The sequence below is a fragment of the Myotis nattereri genome, assembly GCF_964212035.1.
Source record: "Myotis nattereri genome assembly, chromosome: 2".
In the NCBI taxonomy this organism is placed as follows: Eukaryota; Metazoa; Chordata; class Mammalia; order Chiroptera; family Vespertilionidae; genus Myotis; species Myotis nattereri.
This window is the reverse complement of record NC_138076.1, coordinates 63,690,977-63,713,543: the sequence shown is the minus strand read 5'-3', so window position 1 is coordinate 63,713,543 and position 22,567 is coordinate 63,690,977. Positions and strand designations below refer to the sequence as shown.

The 22,567-nt window shown below is 34.8% G+C and overlaps 1 protein-coding gene across 2 annotated transcripts in view; it reads right to left on the bottom strand.

The window, feature by feature from the left end:
* Positions 1–22,567, bottom strand: part of DACH1 (dachshund family transcription factor 1) — a gene marked incomplete at both ends in the record, with an annotated part of 446,771 nt that overhangs the window by 251,517 nt on the left and 172,687 nt on the right. For both annotated transcript variants that reach the window (XM_081082371.1, XM_081082370.1), the window contains one exon: positions 10,102–10,217. In XM_081082371.1, coding sequence (XP_080938497.1) covers positions 10,102–10,217 — 116 coding nt within the window. The remainder of the gene's footprint in view (positions 1–10,101; positions 10,218–22,567) is intronic.

Below are 22,567 nucleotides of genomic sequence, written 5' to 3'. Positions count from 1 at the left end.
ATACTTTATCTTTGTCTAGTTTCATCATTTGCAGAATGCTGGTATAAATTGTGTCACTTGACATTTAGCTCAATTCAGCAAGAAAAGTCATTTTGATATAATAAAAATATTCTTTTTTACAGGTGTGAAATAAAGAATCAAAACATTTGACTGGCTTAATTAATACACAGTTAAAAAGCGGTGTGACTGGAAGGTTCCTATGTTTTCAAGAATTTATTCCTCACTTGGAGACTTTATTTTTTTAAATTGGAAAGTCAATTCAAAGTAATTTATGGTAAAGTTCAAGATCTTTTATTTAAATCACTTAAAGAGTTCACATCTTTCTTCTATCATTTATGATAATCTTTACTGGTTAATATTATATTATTTTTTCCACTCAAGCTCCAAATCCTACAACTATAAGCATTAATTTATATTATTGCCAATTATTGCCATTTCTTTTTATTAAATGTACAGCTATGCACCACTTCAAGGAATAGTTGTGAAAGGACAAAGGAAAAAGTAGGATTTAAATGTTTATTTCAATTGAAACAAAAGTATTTGTTAGCTTACCATAGTCATAGTTGTATCCATGAATTAACTATTCCATTGATAAAAACCAGTCTAATGAACAGTATGACAACTTATAAATCTGAAACATTTTACCTCAGAAGTAATTTAAAAAAAAAACTATCTTAAAAACTATGAAATAATATTAGGATATAAAGCTCTGAAGGATGGACACCATTTAACTAGAAATGCATATCAAGTTTGGAAGAATAATTCCAAGTAAAATAAAATAGACTCTATAAAATTTTATAATTAGAAGGGAACACGATGGTCTTATTCAATCTACCTCCTCCAATTCAAATTACCTTTAAATATTCCTAACAACAGTGGTTGCTGAGAGAGAAAATGGATAGCTGATGGTCAAGGAGGAAAAAAACGTTTGTAAAAACTATTCCTCTTTATTGCCATGAACAATATGAGTCATAAAAATTAATTAAATGTAAAAACCTTGGCTAAAAACTTCTCATCCCACTTTTTTTTAACCCTTCTGTCTAAGGAAAAGTCTTGAGTTATGCATTCCATGCTTAGACAGTTCTCCATGTAGCAAGGCTCTTCCTTATGGAAGCAAATGCAGCCCTCTCTGTAATGATTGTCCATCAATTAGGTTTCTGTAGGCAAATGAGCAATATATGAATCTACTCTATCATCCTCTTTCTGACCCTCTGCACATCTTCTTAAGACTAAGCATCACCAGTATTTCCAAATTCCTGTTACGCTAGTCTATTCTCTTAATGCTCACCAGTTAGTCAATATTCTACTAAAAATCATGGTGCCATAACTACCCATAGTATTCCAGCTGTTATTTGAAGTGCAGAGTAATATAGTATTGTTTTTTTTCCCTTTATCTGGTTTTTATATTCCTATCCACTAAGTTTAGGCATAAATAAGCACTTTCAGAAGTTTTAGTATGATGTTGGTTTACATGATTACATAACCTAATAAAATCCTTTGCATGAAAAGGATTTGAAAAACATGCGGAATGTTTTCAAATCAGGTCTTATGATCGCTCAGACTAGAGCAATGAAAGTTTTAGGACACTAAATACAAAGTTGTATTATCTTTCTGACATTTGCCAACTTCTTTTGAAATGTTTGGTCCTGTCAACACTTTCAATTAGCAATTCTACTTCTTTATAAAGAGGCAAGAGAAAATGTAAAATGTATCCCCAAAATGCATGGAGAAAATGTTAAAAAGTTTGAGCATGGTATAGTTAAAACCTTAACAACAAACCTGAGTCCCATCATTAAGAGAAGGTGTTAAAACTTTGAAGTAAATCTCAGTGGGGAAAGTCCACAGGAGACAGCAAAAGAGACGAGCAAATTATCATGTTTAACTTGTTTTGAATGACTTGTGTCCTACAACACCTTTAAGAATATTCAACATGTATCTACAGCAACGTTGGTTGTTTTTCCTGAATGAAAAATACACTCTATTTGCATTTCTTGCTTACGGAGAAAAACAGGATAGAAATAGCAGCTCCTACTGGTCGATAAATTGCAGTCAGTTATAAAAGACAACATTTGACATACTGTACATCTAAGGGATTAAAACACTGAGAATCTCACAAATAAATAGGTAATCCACAAAACCCCAGTTCATCCACACACCACCCACTATTTTAATCATGAGTTGATTCTTAATATCGGATTTGCTTTTCTTAATGTAAATAAACTTCTCAACTGTCAAAGGAGGCATCATATTACTAAAAAAGAAGCAAATAATACCCAGCAATTAGTCAATTAAGGATATTAGCAACTTCATTGCTACAAATGTATTGAGAGAGACCTGTAAGTAGATTATAACTCTTACTATGGCCCATATGAGACTGCAGAACTCAATAGAAACTTGGAGAGAGAAACAAATTAGAGAAGAAAGGACTGTAATTTTCCTCTAAATTAAGTAGAGGAGAGGCCGGTCCAGCAATCTAGTAATACATGACTATATAATTAAATCTAAAAATAACAGATATTTGCTCTAAGAGCTTAGAAAAAAAAAGATTTTTATGAATTTCTACAGTAGTAACAGACCCAAGGCATACTGTGATGTATTGAAATGCTTGATGATAATGTGTATTATACATTTAATAAAATAAGTATATTTATTATCTAGCTCCCCATATCAAAGATATATTTACATTCAGTTAAATTATGTTGTATTTTATTCATAAAAGCACTAAATTAGTTATATGTCAAGATACTTTGGGTTCAGTGAGGAGTCCAATCCTTAAAGAAGTACATGGCATGGTGAATGATATAGTGTTATGAAAGAATTTTGAAGACTAATATGTTCTCCTTTGCTATTTTATTCCTGTAAATATTGCTTCTCTACAGCATCAATTTAGGGATATAAATTTCACCAATTGTTGATGATAAATGTAGTCACCATAACCTATAAACAAAAAAATAATGCCCTCCATTTACTTAGTGCACCTTGTTAGTCTCTAAACTCAAAGCTTTCATATGGAGCCTAACCATGTGTAGGGGGGTACTGCACACTGCATTATAACACCAATGTTTACATTTGTATCTCTGAAGCTTAATTCCTCTCAGAAATTCATTACTAAAGATATATTAGCCATATTCACATAACAAATATTTCTCTTGAATATCTGCTCTGTAGCAAGCAATATTCAACACACTGGGATACCAAGGTGAATGAAAATTTTCAAAATTCCCCAAGGTTGTTTGTATGCATGTCTACCACACCATGCTTGGGTCCCTCACAATACTTTAACCAGCCACTTGTTGGATGTGGGAGGCTGATAATGACCTTCAAAGTTATGTCCACATCTTATAGAAACTGTGAATGCTACCCTCAAAATGTCTAGTGATTAAACTTCACAAATGTTTCTAATATATAAATATGTGAAAATGCATACATACAAATACTACATAAATATCACTGGTCTAAATAGTTTATATCATATTTGCTTTTTTAGTAAGGCATTTCAGGAGATTGTTATCTGTAATCTACACTAATAATAGGGCAATATGCAAATTGCCCAGGACACCGTCACAGTAACAACTGAACAGCAGGCTGTGTGGGGCAACCAGGCCGGCAGGGGGGTTAATGAGGGACGACCAAATGACTGAACAGCAGGCTGCATGGGGCGACCAGGCCGGCAGGGGGGCAGTAAGGGGCGACCAGACCCATAGGGGGGCAGTTAGGGGTGATCAGGCCAGCAGGCAGAGGTGGTTAGGGGTGATCAGGCAGGCAGGTGAGCACTTAGGAGCCAGCAGTCTTGGATTGTGAGAGGGATCCGGATTGGAGAGAGTGCAGGCTGGGCTGAGGGGACAACGCCCGCCCCCCCCCCACCGCCCCCCCCCCTCACCGCATGTGAACAAATTTTGTGCACTGGGCCTCTAGTTTATTAATGAAGATGATTGATTCATTTATTTGTGCATTTTTATGTTATCATTACTTGTGAGTCTCCTCAGGGAATATAACACTTTGTTATAAAAAAAAATTCTCAACATACAAGGCACATTTCCATACTATGAATTTTCCCCTCAGAAGTTGAAATCTTTAATGGATTTAAAATATTACAAATGTTGATAATACAAAAAGAGTTAGTGTGGATGTTGTTGTTAGTTATTAACATTTAGTATCAAAAATAAAGGATATAAACTTTAAAAATAGGTTTTTGAATTATAAATCCACATGAAAACACTTTGCTACAATCTTTTTCTAAAGAGAATAATGCTTCAATGGGATTAACTATTGGTTAATATTGCCTTGGCCTCGTATTGTTCCAAAAAGATAAAACTGCATTTATAATTTCTTAAATTTTAAATATAATGCCTATGTGCATTCAATTACTTTATTTATCCTGAACACATATTGGTTATGTGCCTACAAGGTCACTGTGAAAGAATAGACAAGCTCAAGAAACAAAACTATAAATTATTCATTTATTTAATTTGAGTGCAATTGAAAATATTTAGGTATTAGATAACTTTTCTTTTGATGTAAAATGCAAATATCTGGGACTCATTGAGTTACCTTTTAGTATTTATATAAAATTGTATTTCAAAACTAGTTTTCATTCTGCCTAAAGATAAAATCAGAATTTGGCCAAATTACTCTCCTGGAACAAGAGAGGAGTATTTAGAATTCTTAAGTAACCCTTTTCTTAACTGGAAAATATACATAATTCCAGTTATTGGAACTCTGTTGCTAAGATGAATTTTTTCCAAACTGGTATTTATTATAATAAATGATTTATGATATGTGTTCAGTTCAAATCAATGTAGGGAGCACTACAGGAGGTATTGCATTGTGAAGCTCTACAAAGAGCCTTCTTTCTTTCATTGACTTCCACTGCTGGTTGCTATGGCATCTGATGAAGACCATAAATTTTAGAAATTATCACCATCTGCCCACACCCCCTTCTAAGGTTACACACAAGTCTACTTAAGTAACCAAAATAACAAACAAATAAAAACTCCATAAGCAATCTCAAAGGTGTGGGTTTGTATTGGTTTGTATTTTTTTTAACTTATATATTCTTACTCAAACTAAAGCTCAAAATGGGAACATATCTCAAATAACTTAGAAGGAGATGAAGGTAATGTGATCTGGAACACTGTGTTAGATGACTCAAAAAGTGATTTTAATGTGTTGAAGAAGCATATTGAAAGTTTAAACAAAAATCAATGCATTTTATGAAGTGTAAGAGGAAAAAATAAATAAACAAGTAGATAAGTAAATAAAATATACTGAAATACGTAATGTTAGAGCTGAGAAGACTTTTAAAAAAATAAAAATAGTCATATTTTTTCTGAAATAAACAGAGGCCTCCAGAAAAATATATTATTTAAGTCCAATGTTTAATTGTTGAAAAGAAAAAATGAGAAAATTATTAGGTTGATAGATTTTTATAAATTTGTAAATATTAATGAATTTTCTTTTTTATATTTTTTATTGATTTTAGAGCGGAAGGGAGAGGGGGAGAGAGATAGAAACATCAATGGTGAGAGAGAATCATTAATCGGCTGCCTCCTGCAAGCCCCCAACAGGGGATTGAGCCCACAACCTGGGCATGTGCCCTTGACCAGAATTGAACCCAGGACCCTTCAGTCCGCAGGCCAACACTCTATACACTGAGCCAAACCAGCTAGGGAAATATTAATGAATTTTCTATCTCACAGGACCAATTCTGGCAAATTTGAAAGCAAATTTGCAATTATGCTTTTCAAATGGTAATACTAGGAGTATAAAAGTACAAGTCAATGTTCATAGGTAGACTACAATTTAAATCTTAGAGAGGATGTGATATTTGGGGGGCGGAGTTTATTTTCTTCTTCTTTTTTTTTTTTAGACTTACATCTTTATTTATTTGTCTTACTAGTATTAGAAACATGATTTCCAATTCTTTCAAAGATATTGATACAATAAATATACTATTGAAAACAAATTTTTAACATTATAAACTCACAAGTCAAAAACACATCAAACTAGTTTGGCCTGGCTGGTGTTGCTCAGTGGGTGAGCGTCGACCTATAAACCAGGAGGTCGCAGTTTGATTCCCAGTCAGGGTACATGCCAGGGTTGTGGGATAGTTCTCCAGTGTGGGGCGTGCAGGAGGCAACCAATCAATGATTCTCTCTCACCACTGATGTTTCTATCTCTTTCTCCCTCTCCCTTCATCTCTGAAATCAATAAAAATATATAGTTTAAAACAACTAGTTTGCTTAATGTCAACAATATCAATATATAACTTTTCTTTGAGTTTAACAAAAATAAATGAAATACTTCACCCATCTTAGAAAGAAAAAAATTACATCTTTTTTTCTAAGAAAGTAACAAATATAGGGAAAGAATGTAGCAAATATAAATAAAGTCTGGGACATAAAAGTCTATATGTTCATGTTGAGTCATATTTCACCAATATTCTAAGTTCTTCCTAGAAGAAACATGTTGCACTCTTTTGAGAACTATAAAAGATTTCTTTAACATTAGATTTCAGGTCAATATTTTAAGATAGTAAATAACTCAAGGATGGAGCTATCCTATATTCCCTAAAATCTAAACTTCTCCAGCTACAAAAATGATATGTAAAAAGAGCAATCATATTGAATATATTAAGATAACATCATTTATGTGCAAGAAGAAAACTTTTGGCCATTTTAAAGCTTTGGACCAATCTCTAAAAGTTGAAAGTAAGTGCAATAGGCAATAATGAACACACACACCTTGTCTTAAAGCCAGTCACTGAGCTCTACATAGCGCTAAACTGTCCAAGACCACTTTTCAATTCAGTTTACTCTCCTGATGAGCCTCTATTTCCTCATCCTTCTATTGAACATGACTGTATGAGGTCTTTTTCAATATAATGCTTAATAAGCTTAAAAGAATTTCTGGTTTCTGGGTTCACAAGATACTACAAAGAACAAAGGTAAAAAAGTAAATGAAAAAAAAAATGTCTGAGAACAGCACAAGAGAAATAAATGAAATGATCCTAATACAAAAATAAATGCACATAAAGATAAGACCAGTTTAATTATCTTTGGTTTCTCTGTTCATCAAGCCAGGAAGAAACCTATCAAAAATAACTTAATATTATATTTTGAGTTTTGGCATATAATAACCAGTTATTCACAAACTCCATGTACTGCAAAGTCACTTGATGGTGTTAAATATGTGAGGTGTTGCTATCTACATAATATGATGACATCATCTTATTTCATCATGTTTTTGGTAATAAACTATTTACTGTCTTCAACTTCAAAGTTTAAATGTTCACTGACAATTTGGAACCAGATCTTTCCTTTTAATCCTATATAATAAAAGGGAAATATGCAAATTGACCCTAATGGTGGAAGGACCAGAAATAACAGGTTGATATGATGCACCCTGACTACCAAGGGGCAGATGCTCAATGCAGGAGCTGTCCCCCGGTAGTCAGTGCACTCCCAAAAGGGGGAGCACCACTCAGCCAGAAGCTGGCTCATGGCTGGCTAGGGCAGCAGCAGTGGTGGAAGCCTCTAGCGCTAAGATGTCGGATATCCCCCGAGGGCTCCTGGGCTGCCAGAGGGATGTCTGACTGCCAGCTTAGGCCCGATCCCCCGGGGAGCTGAGGGACCCTGCTTCCCCTGAGTGCACAAATTTTCATGCACCAGGCCTCTAGTGTGAATATAATCTAGAATACTTTTCACTCATCAGGTAACTGCATTTACTAATATGTGACAATCAACACAAACTTATCAAACATAGAATAATGATTATTAAAAGCGATTACTTTTTAAAATCTCCAAAACATATAGTTTATTATGAAATTTACTGTCAAAGATTCTTAGATCTTTCTTCTAGTACACCTGAGTCTTACAAATATTAAATATGAAAAGTTAAGATTTTAGTTCCATCTGGCTTCTGCACTACATAAAAAAAAAACCAAATATTTGAATCAGGAAATTTTATCTAGTTAAATAAAAACCATTAAAACTTAAAAAACCACTACCTATTTCATTTCTATGTCTCAAATTTATAATTTTTATTGTTTTTAATTTTTATTTTTGACAGTATTACATATGTCCCTTCCCCAACGCCCTCATTGATTCCTCCTAGCCCTCCTCCACTCCTCACCCCAGGCCTTATCACCCTATTGTCTGTGTAATCAGAATTTCAGGCAGTAGGATTCTGTTTGAGAAATATGACTAACTAAACAAATAGAAATAATGACAGTTGCTTTGCAATTGGGTCATTTTCTGCTATTAATTTCATTTTCTACGTCTTGATTTTTCATCAGCAAAATTAGCATAAAAATACAATTCTCCATGGGACTTTAAATAATTTACTGTTAAGTTTATAATGTGGTACCTTACTGAAAAAATCAGACATATAAATCAATTCAAATTCAGCTCAACTGATGTTTGATAAAGGTCCACAAAGGTGAATAAACTGTTCAAATGCTGTCACACACACAAAAAAAGAATTAAAACATTCATTGTTTTTAAGGAGCTTTCAACCAAATATGGAATGTGAAAAAATATATTCCATGATAATATCACAGAAGAGAGAAAGATAAATGTTACAAAAGAACACACACACACACACACACACACACACACAAAACATGTTGATATGGGAATTCAGAGAAAAAAATGAAAATTCCTAGTCTTTTTCCATGGCAAGTATATGCTTATGTCTATATGTATAGCTCCTCAATAAACTTCTATTTTGGAGATCTTTATTGCAAATATTATATATCCTATCTAATAATAGACAAACACGGTAATTGACAGTACTTTCGCTATGCCTCCCATTGGCTAATCAGCACAATATGCAAATTAACCACCAACAAAGATGGCAGCTAATTTGCATACTGCAAGCAGGGCGGGACAGTGCCATCCCACCTGCCCTGCTGCCATCTGGGCCTGCTATCTGCGACCTGGGGGTTAGTGGGGTGGGACAGCACCATCCCACCTGCGCTGTCACCATCCGGGCCTGCTATCTGCGACCCGGGGCGGCAGGCGTCCATATGCGACCTGACCTGGGGCAGCCAGGCGGGGCAGCAGCAATCGGCCGGCCCGCCCAGGTGTCCCGTGTGTGACCCAACCCAGGGCGGCGCCCCAACCCCCGGATCGGCCCTGCTATGTGCGCGACCTGGGGAGGCAGGGAAGGCACCGCAGGATCGGGCCTGCCATCTGCCACCCAGGGAGCAGGCCTAAGCCAGCAGGTGGCTATCTCTGAGGGGTCCCAGACTGTGAGAGGCACAAGTGGGGCTGAGGGACACACCCCCACACTGCCTCCCCCGCCAGTGCACAAATTTTTGTGCACCGGGCCTCCAGTTTTATAATAATATCATCATCATTGCTATTATTTTAATTTGTTCACGGGTCTGGATGAAACATGGAAAGTGGAAAATGTGTGCAAGTGATTAAAAGAATTGATTAACACAACACTATTTGGTGGCAATCAAATAGTTATTTTGCATGCAGTGTGATATTTAAGTTGTTTATGGTGTAAAGCTTATGTGGTCATGGCTATTCTCTTATACATTATCAAAATTTTAGTAATAAACACCCTCCAAATGTTTCAAATGGAAATGTATTCATGTTATAGATTGGGAGAAAGTGGGAGATCTTTCCATTTGACATAGTTACTGTCTTTTTTCTTTTTGCATTTCAATCTATTTTGGAGCAGTAATGGAATGAGAGGTAAACTTAGAACTGAGTTCTAAGATAAGGGTTTGCATAACCACTGACACTTACCAGCTGCCTGGCCTTGGGAAAGTCACTCACTCTCTCTGAGTTTTGATTCCTCAATAGGAAAACTGGGACAACACGTTGTTGTCTGATATTAGTGAGGGGATTAATGAGAATAACTTCTAGTAGTGGGCTCAAATAAGCCTCTTCCATTTTATTGTAAATAAAGAAATGATAACTATAAAGCAGTTTTGAAATAAATTTACCTCAGTAAGATCTTAGTGTGCACAAAACATAATCAAATGGGTGTAAATGTCTACATAAATATATATCATCTATATTATTTATATATGCTATGGCACTAGCTGGTTTTCAATATTTTTAGTATAAATAAGCACACTCTTACCTGTTGGTGGAATTATCCCAGGAGACATGAGGCCCGGGACGGAATGGGGCATGATATGCGAGTTCTCTGGGGAAGTGACACTTTGAGTCCTCTTAGGAGGCCTTCCAGGTCTAGAACTGAAACAAACAAACAAAAAATTTTTACAATTAAGCTGTTGTCTTACACATCATTTCAAAGTTGTTTCAAGTGGTAACATGGACTGTAAATAAATTTGTTTCAAGGACGGTTGCTTTTGCAGTTAGATGTAATAGACTTCCATCACTAATTAGATTACATGCTGAATTCATTTTCCTCATTGAAGATCAGCCACTCTTGATGCATAATTCATAGCCTGCACCTCGTTACCTGCTTCTTCATATTAATATCTATACACAGTTTGAATTGCCTCGTTTGCATATGCTAAAGTTCTGCATGCAGCCTTCAGCACGAAAATTATGCACTAACTTGTAATAATTATTACAGTCAGCCTGCTATTGATTTATGAGACTTTTAAAAACCAAATATGTGTAGTACTTGTAATGAATGATATTTTAAGGTTCTTCAGGAAATTAAAAGGCAATGGCTGCCTAAGGAAATGTTCTGCTTGTTTGATTTAATACTACAGTTAGCTGGGAGGTGGAATGAAAGAGTGATTCAGACCTATAGCACATTTTTCGATGATATGTTTTATTACTTTGCACTGCTAGCCTGATATCTAGATGATAAATGACAATACATATCTAATGTGTGAAAAGGTCTTGCAATTTCTTTATTTTTTGTCATAAAAAAGATAAGTCAAGTTATCATTTAACCCTTATTCTATTTAAATGAACAGCCCCACTGGGTTGCCTTACTTTTAATATACTAAAATACATTGAAAAGGCTTAGGATTATTTGTAGGACATCATTGAGAAACTGTCAGTATAGCATCTTATATCTGCCTTGAGGATATAAGATAAATAAAAATACCTTGTGTTTGTGATTTAATAGTGCTTGTTTTTATGTACCTATTATACAAGATTAATTTTTAAAATTATGAATGCCTATTGTATAATATTAATTTAATAAAATAAAAGCAGTAGGAGGGGAGGACGCAAGTATTCACTATCCTTGTATGAGAATAACATGAATGTATGTTAGCAATTTTTGAAACAAACATACTTATCATTATGTTTCCACTTTCACCCTCTGTATCTTGAGTGTGCTTTTATGAAATGCTTTTCCATCATTTATCTGGTCAGTATCTGCTTAGATATATTAAAACTTTCAGACACAAACTTGATAAATTAGCATTTCCATGTTAGCCTCAGCTGAGGTTCTTTCCCTCATCAGAAGACTAGAAGAACCTACCTCTGTTATTTAATGTAAGTGCTATGTGTGCTGATTCAATAAATAATTAGTAAGCACTTGTTTTCAAAGTAGTACACTGTGGAGGCTAATTTGGGAGAATGGGTTCTTTAGAAGCTTATACCTAGGAGGAGTGAAGGGGGGAAATGGGGACACTCTGGTGCATAGTAAATATGGTGCAAGTTGGAATGTGCTAAGTGTCATAAAAAAAGTTGCAATCTGATTACTAATTGAAAATTAGGCTGGATGATAAGACTTCCATGTTGAGGGAAGAGAGATAAGATTTCATGGCACTGGAAACTTTAGAAGAGAATTCTGAAGGATGAGTTAGACAGGGAGAGAAAGAATGGAAGAAAAGATTGAGAGTGAAATGGAAACATGAAATGTACAGATATATAGGATTGTTTCCACGGGGCTGAAAGAGGTCAAAAAGGTGAGGGGCAGAGATTGAAATGGCTGTAGTTACTGCTGGGGGCCAGACCCTGGGGAGCAAGGAGATCATGTGTTTGTTTTGCTAATCTATAAGGACACTCTCCAGCTTATTGCTCTGAAGTCTCTCTTTGGCTGCTTATTTTTATTCTTCATTACTACTTTTTATCCTCAGCTGGTCCTTGAACTCCTGTTACTTGTCTCAGGCCAATCAAACCTTCTAATGGTCTCTGTTCAATCTGACTGATCTTTCTACTGGCAGCAGTGAGATGCTAAGGAATTATGGCTAAATATATACCTGGAGCCTAGATCTTGCTCTTGGGATTCAGACAGGTTAATGCCTGTCATCGCTTTGGGTGTTTTAGAATAATGTAAGACTCCACTTGTCCAAATCTAAACTCAGCATCTCCCTATTAAAATCTAAACCTCTTTCCCTGGTTCAGTAAAATGGCACCTACTTGATTAAGTCAAAAATCCAGGACTCGGCTGTCTTTTCCTTCCTTTGTACACTCAGAACATCCCATTGAAGACATCTCTGTAATCCATTCTTTGTTCTCTATTCCCACTCCTATCTTCCAGGTCAATCTTTTATTTCTTATTTGAGCTATGATTACAGCCTTCTGAACTTTTCTAAGATCTACTCCCAACTGTGTCCCATTTGAAGCGTACAGTCTGGAGTCAAGACAACTCTCCATATTACTCTCAAGAGGATTTTTCTAAAATGCAAATTCAATCATATTTTCCATTTGCTTAAAAATATCAATAGTTTCCTATATGATTCACATTCCTTATCATGGCACCAAGATCTTCCAAAACTTGGCCCTTGCCTACTTTTTCACCCTTTTATTTGACCCTACTGAATTTCTAGCAATGTCATAAGTTGCTTTGTCTCCTCTGAGACTACCTTTATGGATGCTGCCTTCTTTGTCAGGAAAGCCCTTTCTGCACCAACCGCCTCCCATTCCCTTCATCATTCTTCTTACTAACCATGTCTAGTTAGTATCCTTTTTATGCACTATGATAGCCCATGGAATCTGCCAAGACTGTATGGCAGAGAGTATATTAAATATATCTTTGGATCCTTAAAACTTAACTCAGGGCCTGGCTCATTATATGTATTTATTTTCTTTTATAAATTTCATTTTTTATTTCATTTTTTAATTTCACTGTATGTATATAAATAAACTTTAACACACAAATTATGAAGGCTTTTTCTCAATTCCTCAAGTATCCTACCCCATCCATTCTAGTGGTCTCAAAGATTCCAGGAAATGAAGAGTAAGGAACAACAGTAAACTTTGGAATTCTGTGTCTAAGGATAATATATACCAGAAGACCAGAAAAAGAGAATAGATGCTTTGGGAGATCTCAAGCAAAACGCCATGGAGAAAGTGGGAGAGAAAGTAGAAGTTAAGATTTAAACATTTTAGTCCTTTAATTTGTTTTGCCTGAAAAGATAATGAAATGGTTTACAAGCACTTTATCATTCAGGACACAGGAGCTGTCCTCAGGGCCCTTGCTCTGGAAGTACAAGGCAGGCTGCTAAGTAGGAACACCTTGTTTCAAGTGGTGGTTAGAACAGACCCAGTGAGCTTTTTTCACCCCAGATATCTCCAGCCCAATCTATGACATTGCCTCCAATTCACCAATAGAGATTTACTGCTTTTGAGGTTTTCTTGTGTGTGTGTTTTTAGGTTTTTATTACTTTATGTTTTAAAGCTTTAGGACCTTTCAAAGCCTTCCTTTAAAATGCAAATATCCTTGATGATGGTAACACCCTAAAGCCACCAGCTAACACCCAAATGTGGATTAGTTTAAAATTAGGAGAGAGCAAGGTCTTGAGATATATATGCAAACAATGGAGGGGAATGGCCAGAAAGATTTGTAGGAAGTCAAATCACTTACCCTTTTGCCTAATAGGACTATTTGTAACCTTTCCTGGGAGTTATACCCAACTTCTTGATTGAGGGGAAGTTGGATTTTTTTTTTTCTATTAACAAGACTTTCCTCTATCTCTTTATGACCTAGATTAGGTCTCCTTGGTATTTCAGCCTTAGTACAGTCTTGGTCACTAACTGCTAGAGGGTTTGATTTCAGGGGAGATGCCCTAATTGTTAATATTTACAAAAATGTTTAAATTACTTTCAACAGAGCTTTAGGGGACTTCCATGAGAAGACAGGCTGTGCTGTAGCCAAAAGCACAGGTTGCATTGCCTTTACACATCTGGCTTTAAATATTGGCTCTACCAATTTACTACAAGGTGTGGCCTAAATCAAGCTACCTGACTTCTCAGAACATCTGAAAAAATCAAGATATTTTTATAAGATGTGGGCCTGTGTGCTTTGTTAGAAATAAGTTATTCTTGGGGAGATTAAAAAAAAACAGACAAACATTAAAAAAACACAACAACTAAAAAGTGGAAGTGAAACAGCAAAAATATTTTCTTGTCAAATGATCAATTGTTCCAATAGTAGCTACCTTCAAACCTCCTTTATCTACAACAGCAAGGAGCTCTATTCCAGAGAATCAGAACAGCTGAACTCTCCTAGTTCTAATCAAAGCAGAAGACTTCACTTAAATAAATTATTACCCTTAACAGCTTGAATGAAATCAAATTTATGACTTTGGTAATTGTTTTTGCCAGCTTCACACATGAGCCATAGTGCAGCCCTAAGTATTTTCAACCATCTGCATTGAAAGAGGAGAACAATGGCTTAGAGATGCCCAAATCTGCACCTAATATCTCATTTACTTAGGAATCCACCTAGGTACACCTTTCCCTGCAATTTTGAATATAAAGGTTCCTTTGCAAGATAGATCTCTGGGTAGACTTCTCTCCTTACTTTACATCATTAAATATGTCTCATGTTAATTTCTGTCTCTCTCCCACAACTATTTAATGTTTTCCAACTCTTCTTAGTCCATTTATTGTGTTTATTGAGGGTGAAGTCAAAACAAGCTTAACAAAAGGAAACAAAAGTGACATGCATTAATAAGAAGCTAAGTGCATCAAAGAGTTGGAGGCATTTGAAATTTTAGAGGGAGGGTACATTACAGATTTTTTTCAATCCCCAAACTTCTTCCTAGACATGATCTTCTGCTAATTTCTTCAGTAATTTTTGAGAAATTAAGTTCAGTTATCTTCCTGAGAGCTGGAGCAAAAAAACAAAACATGTAAAATCCAGAGATTGTGATGGTTATAAATTGGGAATTGCCAAAGTAGTTAGCTACCTACCAAAAAAAAAATTGGTTCCAAATCCTACCTGCCTAAAGGATTCCATTCAACCATTCAATTTTTTCATCCATTTATCTAAGGCAAGTAGATGCTACTGTACAACAGTAGATATTAGAGTTGCAAGAATAAGAACACACTCCCTTCTCTGAGAAGGAAAATAAAATTAAATAGCCTGTGGGATAATAGTGCAGAAGAAAAATACATAGCAGCAAGTGAGCATTGATTTTCATCTTGGGACAAAAACAAGCATTCAGGGGTGAAAGCAGCTTGCTCCATTAATCTACAAGAGTTCATTTGCCTTCTCTAATCTATTCACCCCAGGAAAACTCCAATTGTGTATTTATATTCTGTAAATTTTTTCTAGTAAACTGCTTCTTCAAAGCCAAGTCAAGATATATGACAACTTTATATAGAGCATGTCCCAAAAATATGTATACATACTTTAATAGCTAATAGCTGATGAATGTTTCCTTCTTTTCAGTTTTAACCCATTGGAATCAATAATTATTCAAAATGTGTGTACATTTTTGGAGGGACACCCTGTATATAGTCAAATATATGTCACACATTATATTCTAATTTCTAATTGGAAAGATACAATTTACTTAATGATTTAAATACCCACTTGAACATTATGAGGTCATGAAGAGTGATATTTATGACGAATTTATGAGAAAATGTTTGTGTTCTAAGTACAAAAGCAAAATACAAACCTGACAATAAGGACATAAAAGAGCAAAAGAGAGATAGAGAAATTTAATTAAGTAAGCAATAAATATGTATAGAAAAAAGAGTAGGAAGAAACACTGAAATATTAGGAGGTATTATCAGTGGATAATACACATAGTTCTACATCTGAAGATTTTAGTTTATCTGATATAAGCATATATTATGTATAAAGTATAAAAAAATTTAAATTAATTTGTTTAACATTACAGTGACTCTGGCCATGTTTTTCAGATAATTCATTGTAGACAAACCATAATTCTGGCTAAATTTAATCAGTGCTTGAGGTTTATCTTTATCTGTAGCAGAAACCAGATATAATTTATCCTCTTAATCTTTCCTTTTTTTCCATTTCGGTTCTAAAATCTCTAATAAAAAGCAGATAATTATATGTAAAAATATTACCCTTGAGACTACAAAATTAATCTAAAATATGAAAAGCACAAATAATCACTGATATCTTCTAAATTAAATTAACCTCATGAAATTGATCCACCAATGTAAAAGAATGCAAATGACCTCCTAAGATTAACCTCTGTATATATTTCACTAAAAGAAACACCTGATTTATAATCCTCAGTTTATAAATGGGTAGTTTTCCCTTAGAAAGACCCTGCTAATTTGTTAGTTGAATTTTTTTGTTTGTTTGTTTTTTTGAAAGGCAACAATATAAATAATCCAAAGAGGTTATGAATAGTATTATTTTCCTTTTGCATACAGTTGTGTGTTTTTTTCCTGTAGCTGGTAAAACTTTAAAGGATAAATTACTTTTATGCAATTATGACAAATGTGCTCATTTTCTCAATCTCATATCCCAAATTTGTTTAGAGGTTTTGTGTTTGTTGTGTAGGTATGTGTCCCAGCCATGTTTAGTTCTCACTACGAATAGATTATGAACTAACTCATCAAAAAGATGATTTTCCACAGTCACCAAAATACTGAATTCCCTGGGACAGGCATAAACAGATCACCCACTGGCATCTGAAGAGCACCCTAGGATTACTGGCTGAAGAACACACAAAAAAAAACAATACCTCAACTGTTTACATGCCTGTTGTTATAACTGAATTGTTTCCCCAAAAAATGTATATGTGAAACCCTGACTCATGTGATGGCATTTGGAGATAGAGCCTTCGGGAGATAATTAAGTTTAGATAAAGACCTATCATTGAAACCCTCCTGTGGGATTAGTCCCCTTATAATTAGAGACACCAGAGAGCTTGCTTGCTCTCTCCCTCTGCCATGTGAGGATTCGGAGTGGACGCAGCTGTCTACACACCATGAAGAGAGCCATCACCAGAAACTGACCATGCTGGCACTTCCAGTCTTCCAAACCATGAGAAACTAAATTGCTGTTATTTAAGCTACTCCATGTATGGTATTGTGTTATGGCAGCCTGAGTAAGACTAAGAGAGAAAGGAACTCTATACATTAACTAAACAAATACACATACAAATACACAAAATTAAATTACTAGTTAAAAGAACTAAAAATAAAATATTAAAAAGGTTCTGTGCTCATATTAATTTGGGAAATGTCCATTAAACCTATTAAACCTACATGTATTTTGTGGAAATACTTTACAAATCCCCAATGTTTTTAATATTTTTGTTTTGTGGGACAATTTCTCAGAGCTTTCACTATGCAAGTATCTATACATATAAAAGGCTAATATGCTAAGTGTCCAACCGTTTGACTGTTCAACCAGTAGCTATGATGCACACTGACCACCAGGGGCAGACATTCAATCCACAGGCATGGAAACATGGAACAGACTGATGAATCTCAGAGGGATAGGAGGAGGGGGAAGGGTGGGAAGAGATTAACCAAAGATCTTATATGCATGCTAGGGACCTGGTGCATGGATTCGTGCACCAGTGGGGTCCTTCTGCCTGGCCTGCGGGGACTGGGCCGAAACTAGCAGTCCAACATTCCCCAAGGGGTCCCAGATTGTGAGAGAGTGCAGGCCAGCCGAGGAAACCCACTGGTGCACGAATCCATGCATCAGTCCTCTAGTGTATTATAAATCTCTAAGAATGTGGTAAAATAGGTGGTTACTATTTTATTTCATATTTATTGTTTTCCCAGGAAGCTTGTTTAGAGACATGTGCTCTTAAGGAATATGTTATTCCTAAAAGTATGATTATATTCAAATTATGGATATTCCTCATTTCTCAACATAACTGAACCATATTTTGTGTCATACATTGGTAACATGACAACTGTCACATGAGAGTTATTTTCCAGGGACCTGGAAAGCAGCAATTCACATATTCTAAGTGTTGATATGAATTGATAATTACTCAAACACAAGGTTAAAGTGGGTAAACTGAAATCATCACTAACGAAAGAACTGGAGTAGACAGTAGCTACTCTGGTGAGAAGAAATGATGCATCTGATTGCAAAACTCACACTATCTAGACCTGAAACTGTACAGGAAATTTATTTGATACAAAACCTTTTTCAAAGATCATTGAAAAAATATTTGAAGTATCCAGGTAAGTTGGAATTATTAAATACTAAATGAGAAAACACCACAAAATAAAAGTTAAAGCAAATTGGAATATGACTAAGCTACTTCTCTTAAGTATTTGTAGATAAGTGTTAACCATCAATGACAGTCAGAACTACAAAACAGAGTTCCTGTTTGACAGGTTACATACTTGAGATAATCTAATCCTTAACGTTTGAGTCCCTTTCTCCATTGTTAGAATCTCTACATTAATAATATTAAGTCCATGAAATATATTAGTTATATTAACCTTACAATTAATGTATTCATCTTTGTTTAAATTGCTTAACTGAGTGAATAAATTCTTAGATTAATTTTTATCAGAAGTCTTGAAATATTCTTGCTTCCACTTAAATTATTTACTTGCATCAATGGCAAATGACACCTTATAAAGTATATCTAGTGATTTACCATAAAAATGTGGTCCTGTTTTATAACTATTTTGTGAATTAAAAAAACAGCTTAATGTAACTGAAAGTTTTAATTAAAGAAATATCAATTTAATACTATTTATTTTTACATTTCTGTAGCATGCAATATACATTCACGTGTATGATATTTTCTCCAGAGAGAACACTGTTTGTATATTTCATTTAGTGACATGTTTATCTAGAGAGCTAAATATTTTAACCATTTAATCAACATAATTTTCTCTTCTTCCCATAAGCATTCCAAGCCATAAATGAGTCTACCCATACACATCTTTTTTACAATTATCTGCAAAGACTGACTAAAATCCCCAAAGGGACACGTCCAAAATACTTGGAAACAATTGTAAATGGCTTTCTTAAAATTTTGGGAGGAGTTAAAACTTTGTTGGCTTTTCCCTCACCGTTCCTCTCATAACTCAAAAATCATATTCTACAAAATTTAATATTAAAATTATTCCAAGTAAGACATGGGAATCTCTAAACCAATCTTTTATTCAAAGTATGAACTCCATAGTCACAAAGAAAACATTTTATTCTTGTTATTTGTCTATTTGAATTTTAAATGACTAGGCTTTCTCTGTAATTACCAACAGCTACATTTTGTTTGAACTAAAAGCCATGTATCCAGTCTTCAATTTCACTGGCTCATGCCATGGCCCTGTTCATAGTGGCCCTGGTTAACAATCTGTTTTTGCAGATTATCTTGAATTTGGTCCAAGTATACACCCATTGTTTCAATGTCAAAATAATATCGAACTGTCCTCTGTAAGGGATGCCATTTCCAACACTTTCCCAAATTTTTCATTTTGTTTTAGATTAGTACATAACGTTTTTAAAAAATCACAGTTGTGTATGTTGACTAACATCTAGCCGCTATGTGATCCATCTCTTAATATTCTTAACAAACCTTTAAAATAAGTATTATTATTATCCTTATTTTATTGACGAGGAAACTGAGACAAAGTAAAGTGCCTTACTCAATATGCCACACCTAAAAAGTAGTAGATTGGGCTTGGGTGGGGGCAAGGATGAATAGGCAGAGCACAGAGGATTTTTAGGGCAGTGGAAATGCTGTGCGACACAATAATGGTGCATGCATGTTATTGTGCATTTGCCCAAACCCATGGGATGTAAAACACTAAGTGGGAACCCTAAGGTAAACTATGGACTTTAAATGATTATGTGCCAATGCAGATTCATCAGTTATAACAAATGACCTACTCTGGGGGGGGGGGGGATGTTGATAATGGGAAAGACTCTGCATGTGAGGGGGCAGGGAGTGTTTGGGAAATATCTGTGTCTTCTTATCAACTTTCCTATAAACCTAATATTTGCCTAAAAGAATTGTCTTTTTTAAAAGTAGTAAGAGCCAGGTTGTGAACGAAGGCAATCTGGTCCAGAGATCAAGCCGTGAGCAGCATGCAATCTGCCTCTGTAGTATATTTGTTAATTTAGTCAACAAATATTAAATGTTAATGTGTCTGACCTTACAAGGTGTGTTGAAAATACCACAATGATTTGTCACTGACTTCAAGTAGCCCACAGTCTATTTTCAGAAATAGATAGATATGTAAAGAATCACACACAAAAAAATCCTGTTAAGTACTGCAGTACATGTTCCACAGGAGTGTTGTGGAAATGCCATAGTGAGGGGGACTCAGAAAAGATAAAGTGTGATTAAACAGGAGTGAAGAGGAAGGGGTGCTAAGTATGGAAACATCAACAGAGGCACATCCCCTTTACACACACACACATGCACACACACATTCAATGAAATATTGAATTAATCAAAACCATGCTCATCTTTTCTTCCTTAAAATGGTAACACAGTCTAACACACAATCATTTGCATTTTGTTTCATTGGTCATACTCATCTCTCCATTTATCTCTATACATCTGACCTTAAAAAATGTTAAGACATGTGGCAGGCACTATTTTTAATCAAATATCTTTAGGATATTATGATTCATTTAATTAGTTTAAATATATCTTTGTTCTTATGTGTTAGTTTAAGGGAATTGAAGTCCATTGGTGTCATATAATCAACTGTGTAGATAGACGAAATCTGACTATAACCAGTGAGTAATCCATCTCCCTTTCAATATTTTACTTTAACAGGGGCTTGTATCCATGACAAGGAAATTCGTTTATGATGCAACAGTTTTATTTTACTTTTCTATAATTATTATATCAATATTAATCATAGTTGCTACTATATATTTTTTTATTTGCAAGATAATTTATTTGTAAGGAAATTATCACTAACCAACAATGAGGAAGGAAGAAAACTATAGTATGTCTGCATCAATCTTTATGTTCTGAAGCTATCATAATCATAAATTTTCAGTATAGTAACTAAATCTACACACACAAAAAGTTTGTTATAAGCATCTTCACACATAAGTCACAAAAGTAGAAATAATCATTAGGTTTATACTAAACTATCCTAAGAGATGTAGTTTCAAATGAGGGTTTAAAGACACCTATTAAATCAGAACTCAGAAAATCTTGTCCTCCTGCCTGTGAATGCAGAGATAAAATGGCTGACTCAACCTAAAATGCCTCTTTTCACTTTCCACAGACAGTTATTTGTTTTCTACCTCTGGAGAAAATGTACATAACACATTTGTTTGAGAAACATGTTAGGAAAAAAAATACTCCATCTCCCTACACTGTGTAACGCATGGGGAGCTGTCAAGAAATGTAGTTGTGAAGTGCAGAGATTCTGATACCAACCCCACAGTGTAGAGACCTCCAGACAACTTTTTCATACCCCCAGGAGGACTGTGAACTAATGAAGGCATTATATGAAGACAGACAAAGGTATGCTGTTTTCAACCTGCAGCGACTTAATAACATGCTTAATTCGTTACCTGACATAGATGTTACATAAGCACCAAACATTGCTATTAATATGATTTACATTAATTGAATTCTATTTCATGCATTATAAAAGCGTTTTCTTAATGAATGGCCTTTTAATACTAATGTTCAATATTATAAGAAATTATGATATAAAATCCCTGCACCACAGAGTCGGAGAAGACATGACAATTGTCCTTTCAAGCTTGAGTAGACATTGCTGTATCATGGGATTCTATTCTAGAATACTGTGCAGAGGCTGCTTTTAAAATCCCAATCATTATGCTAATTTTTATATTCCCTTACTTATTTTGTACCCAAATCATAATAAAAAATACTAAAATATATTGCCTGAATAGTGTTATTTAAATTGACTAAATAATAATAGCTTATATTTAGATCTGACATATTTATATGCACCAGGAATTTTGTTGAGCACTTTGTGTATATTCCTTCATTTAATTCAGTAACTCTGAGAGATGCAAATATTATTATTTCTATTCTATAAATATGAAAAGTGAGTCAGATATGTTGAAATATAGTGTCATTACAAATAAACTATAGACTTTTTTATTCATTAATTCCAATGGGGGAAAAAAGGGTTTTTGGTTAAGTCTTGTGCCCAACATTACATTATACAGAAGTCTAGACAACAGGAACTGAATTTCATTTTTTAAAACAGATTACAAAATTCCTTATTTCAGTCAATTTCTTTGTCTGTTGTTAGGGAATTTTCTAATATTTAAAACCCTGCCTCAGTCTCATAATCAGAGAAACATCTCAAAGTCCATGCCTGTAGATCTGGTGACTCCTTCCAATGTGTCTTTCCTTCCAGCATTATTAAAGCCCACAGACAATGTTGGGTAGACACTGGGTCCTGAGTCTAGTCCTAAGAACTATGACAGAAACAAGAACAGTAAAATAGAACTTTTTCTTCAACAG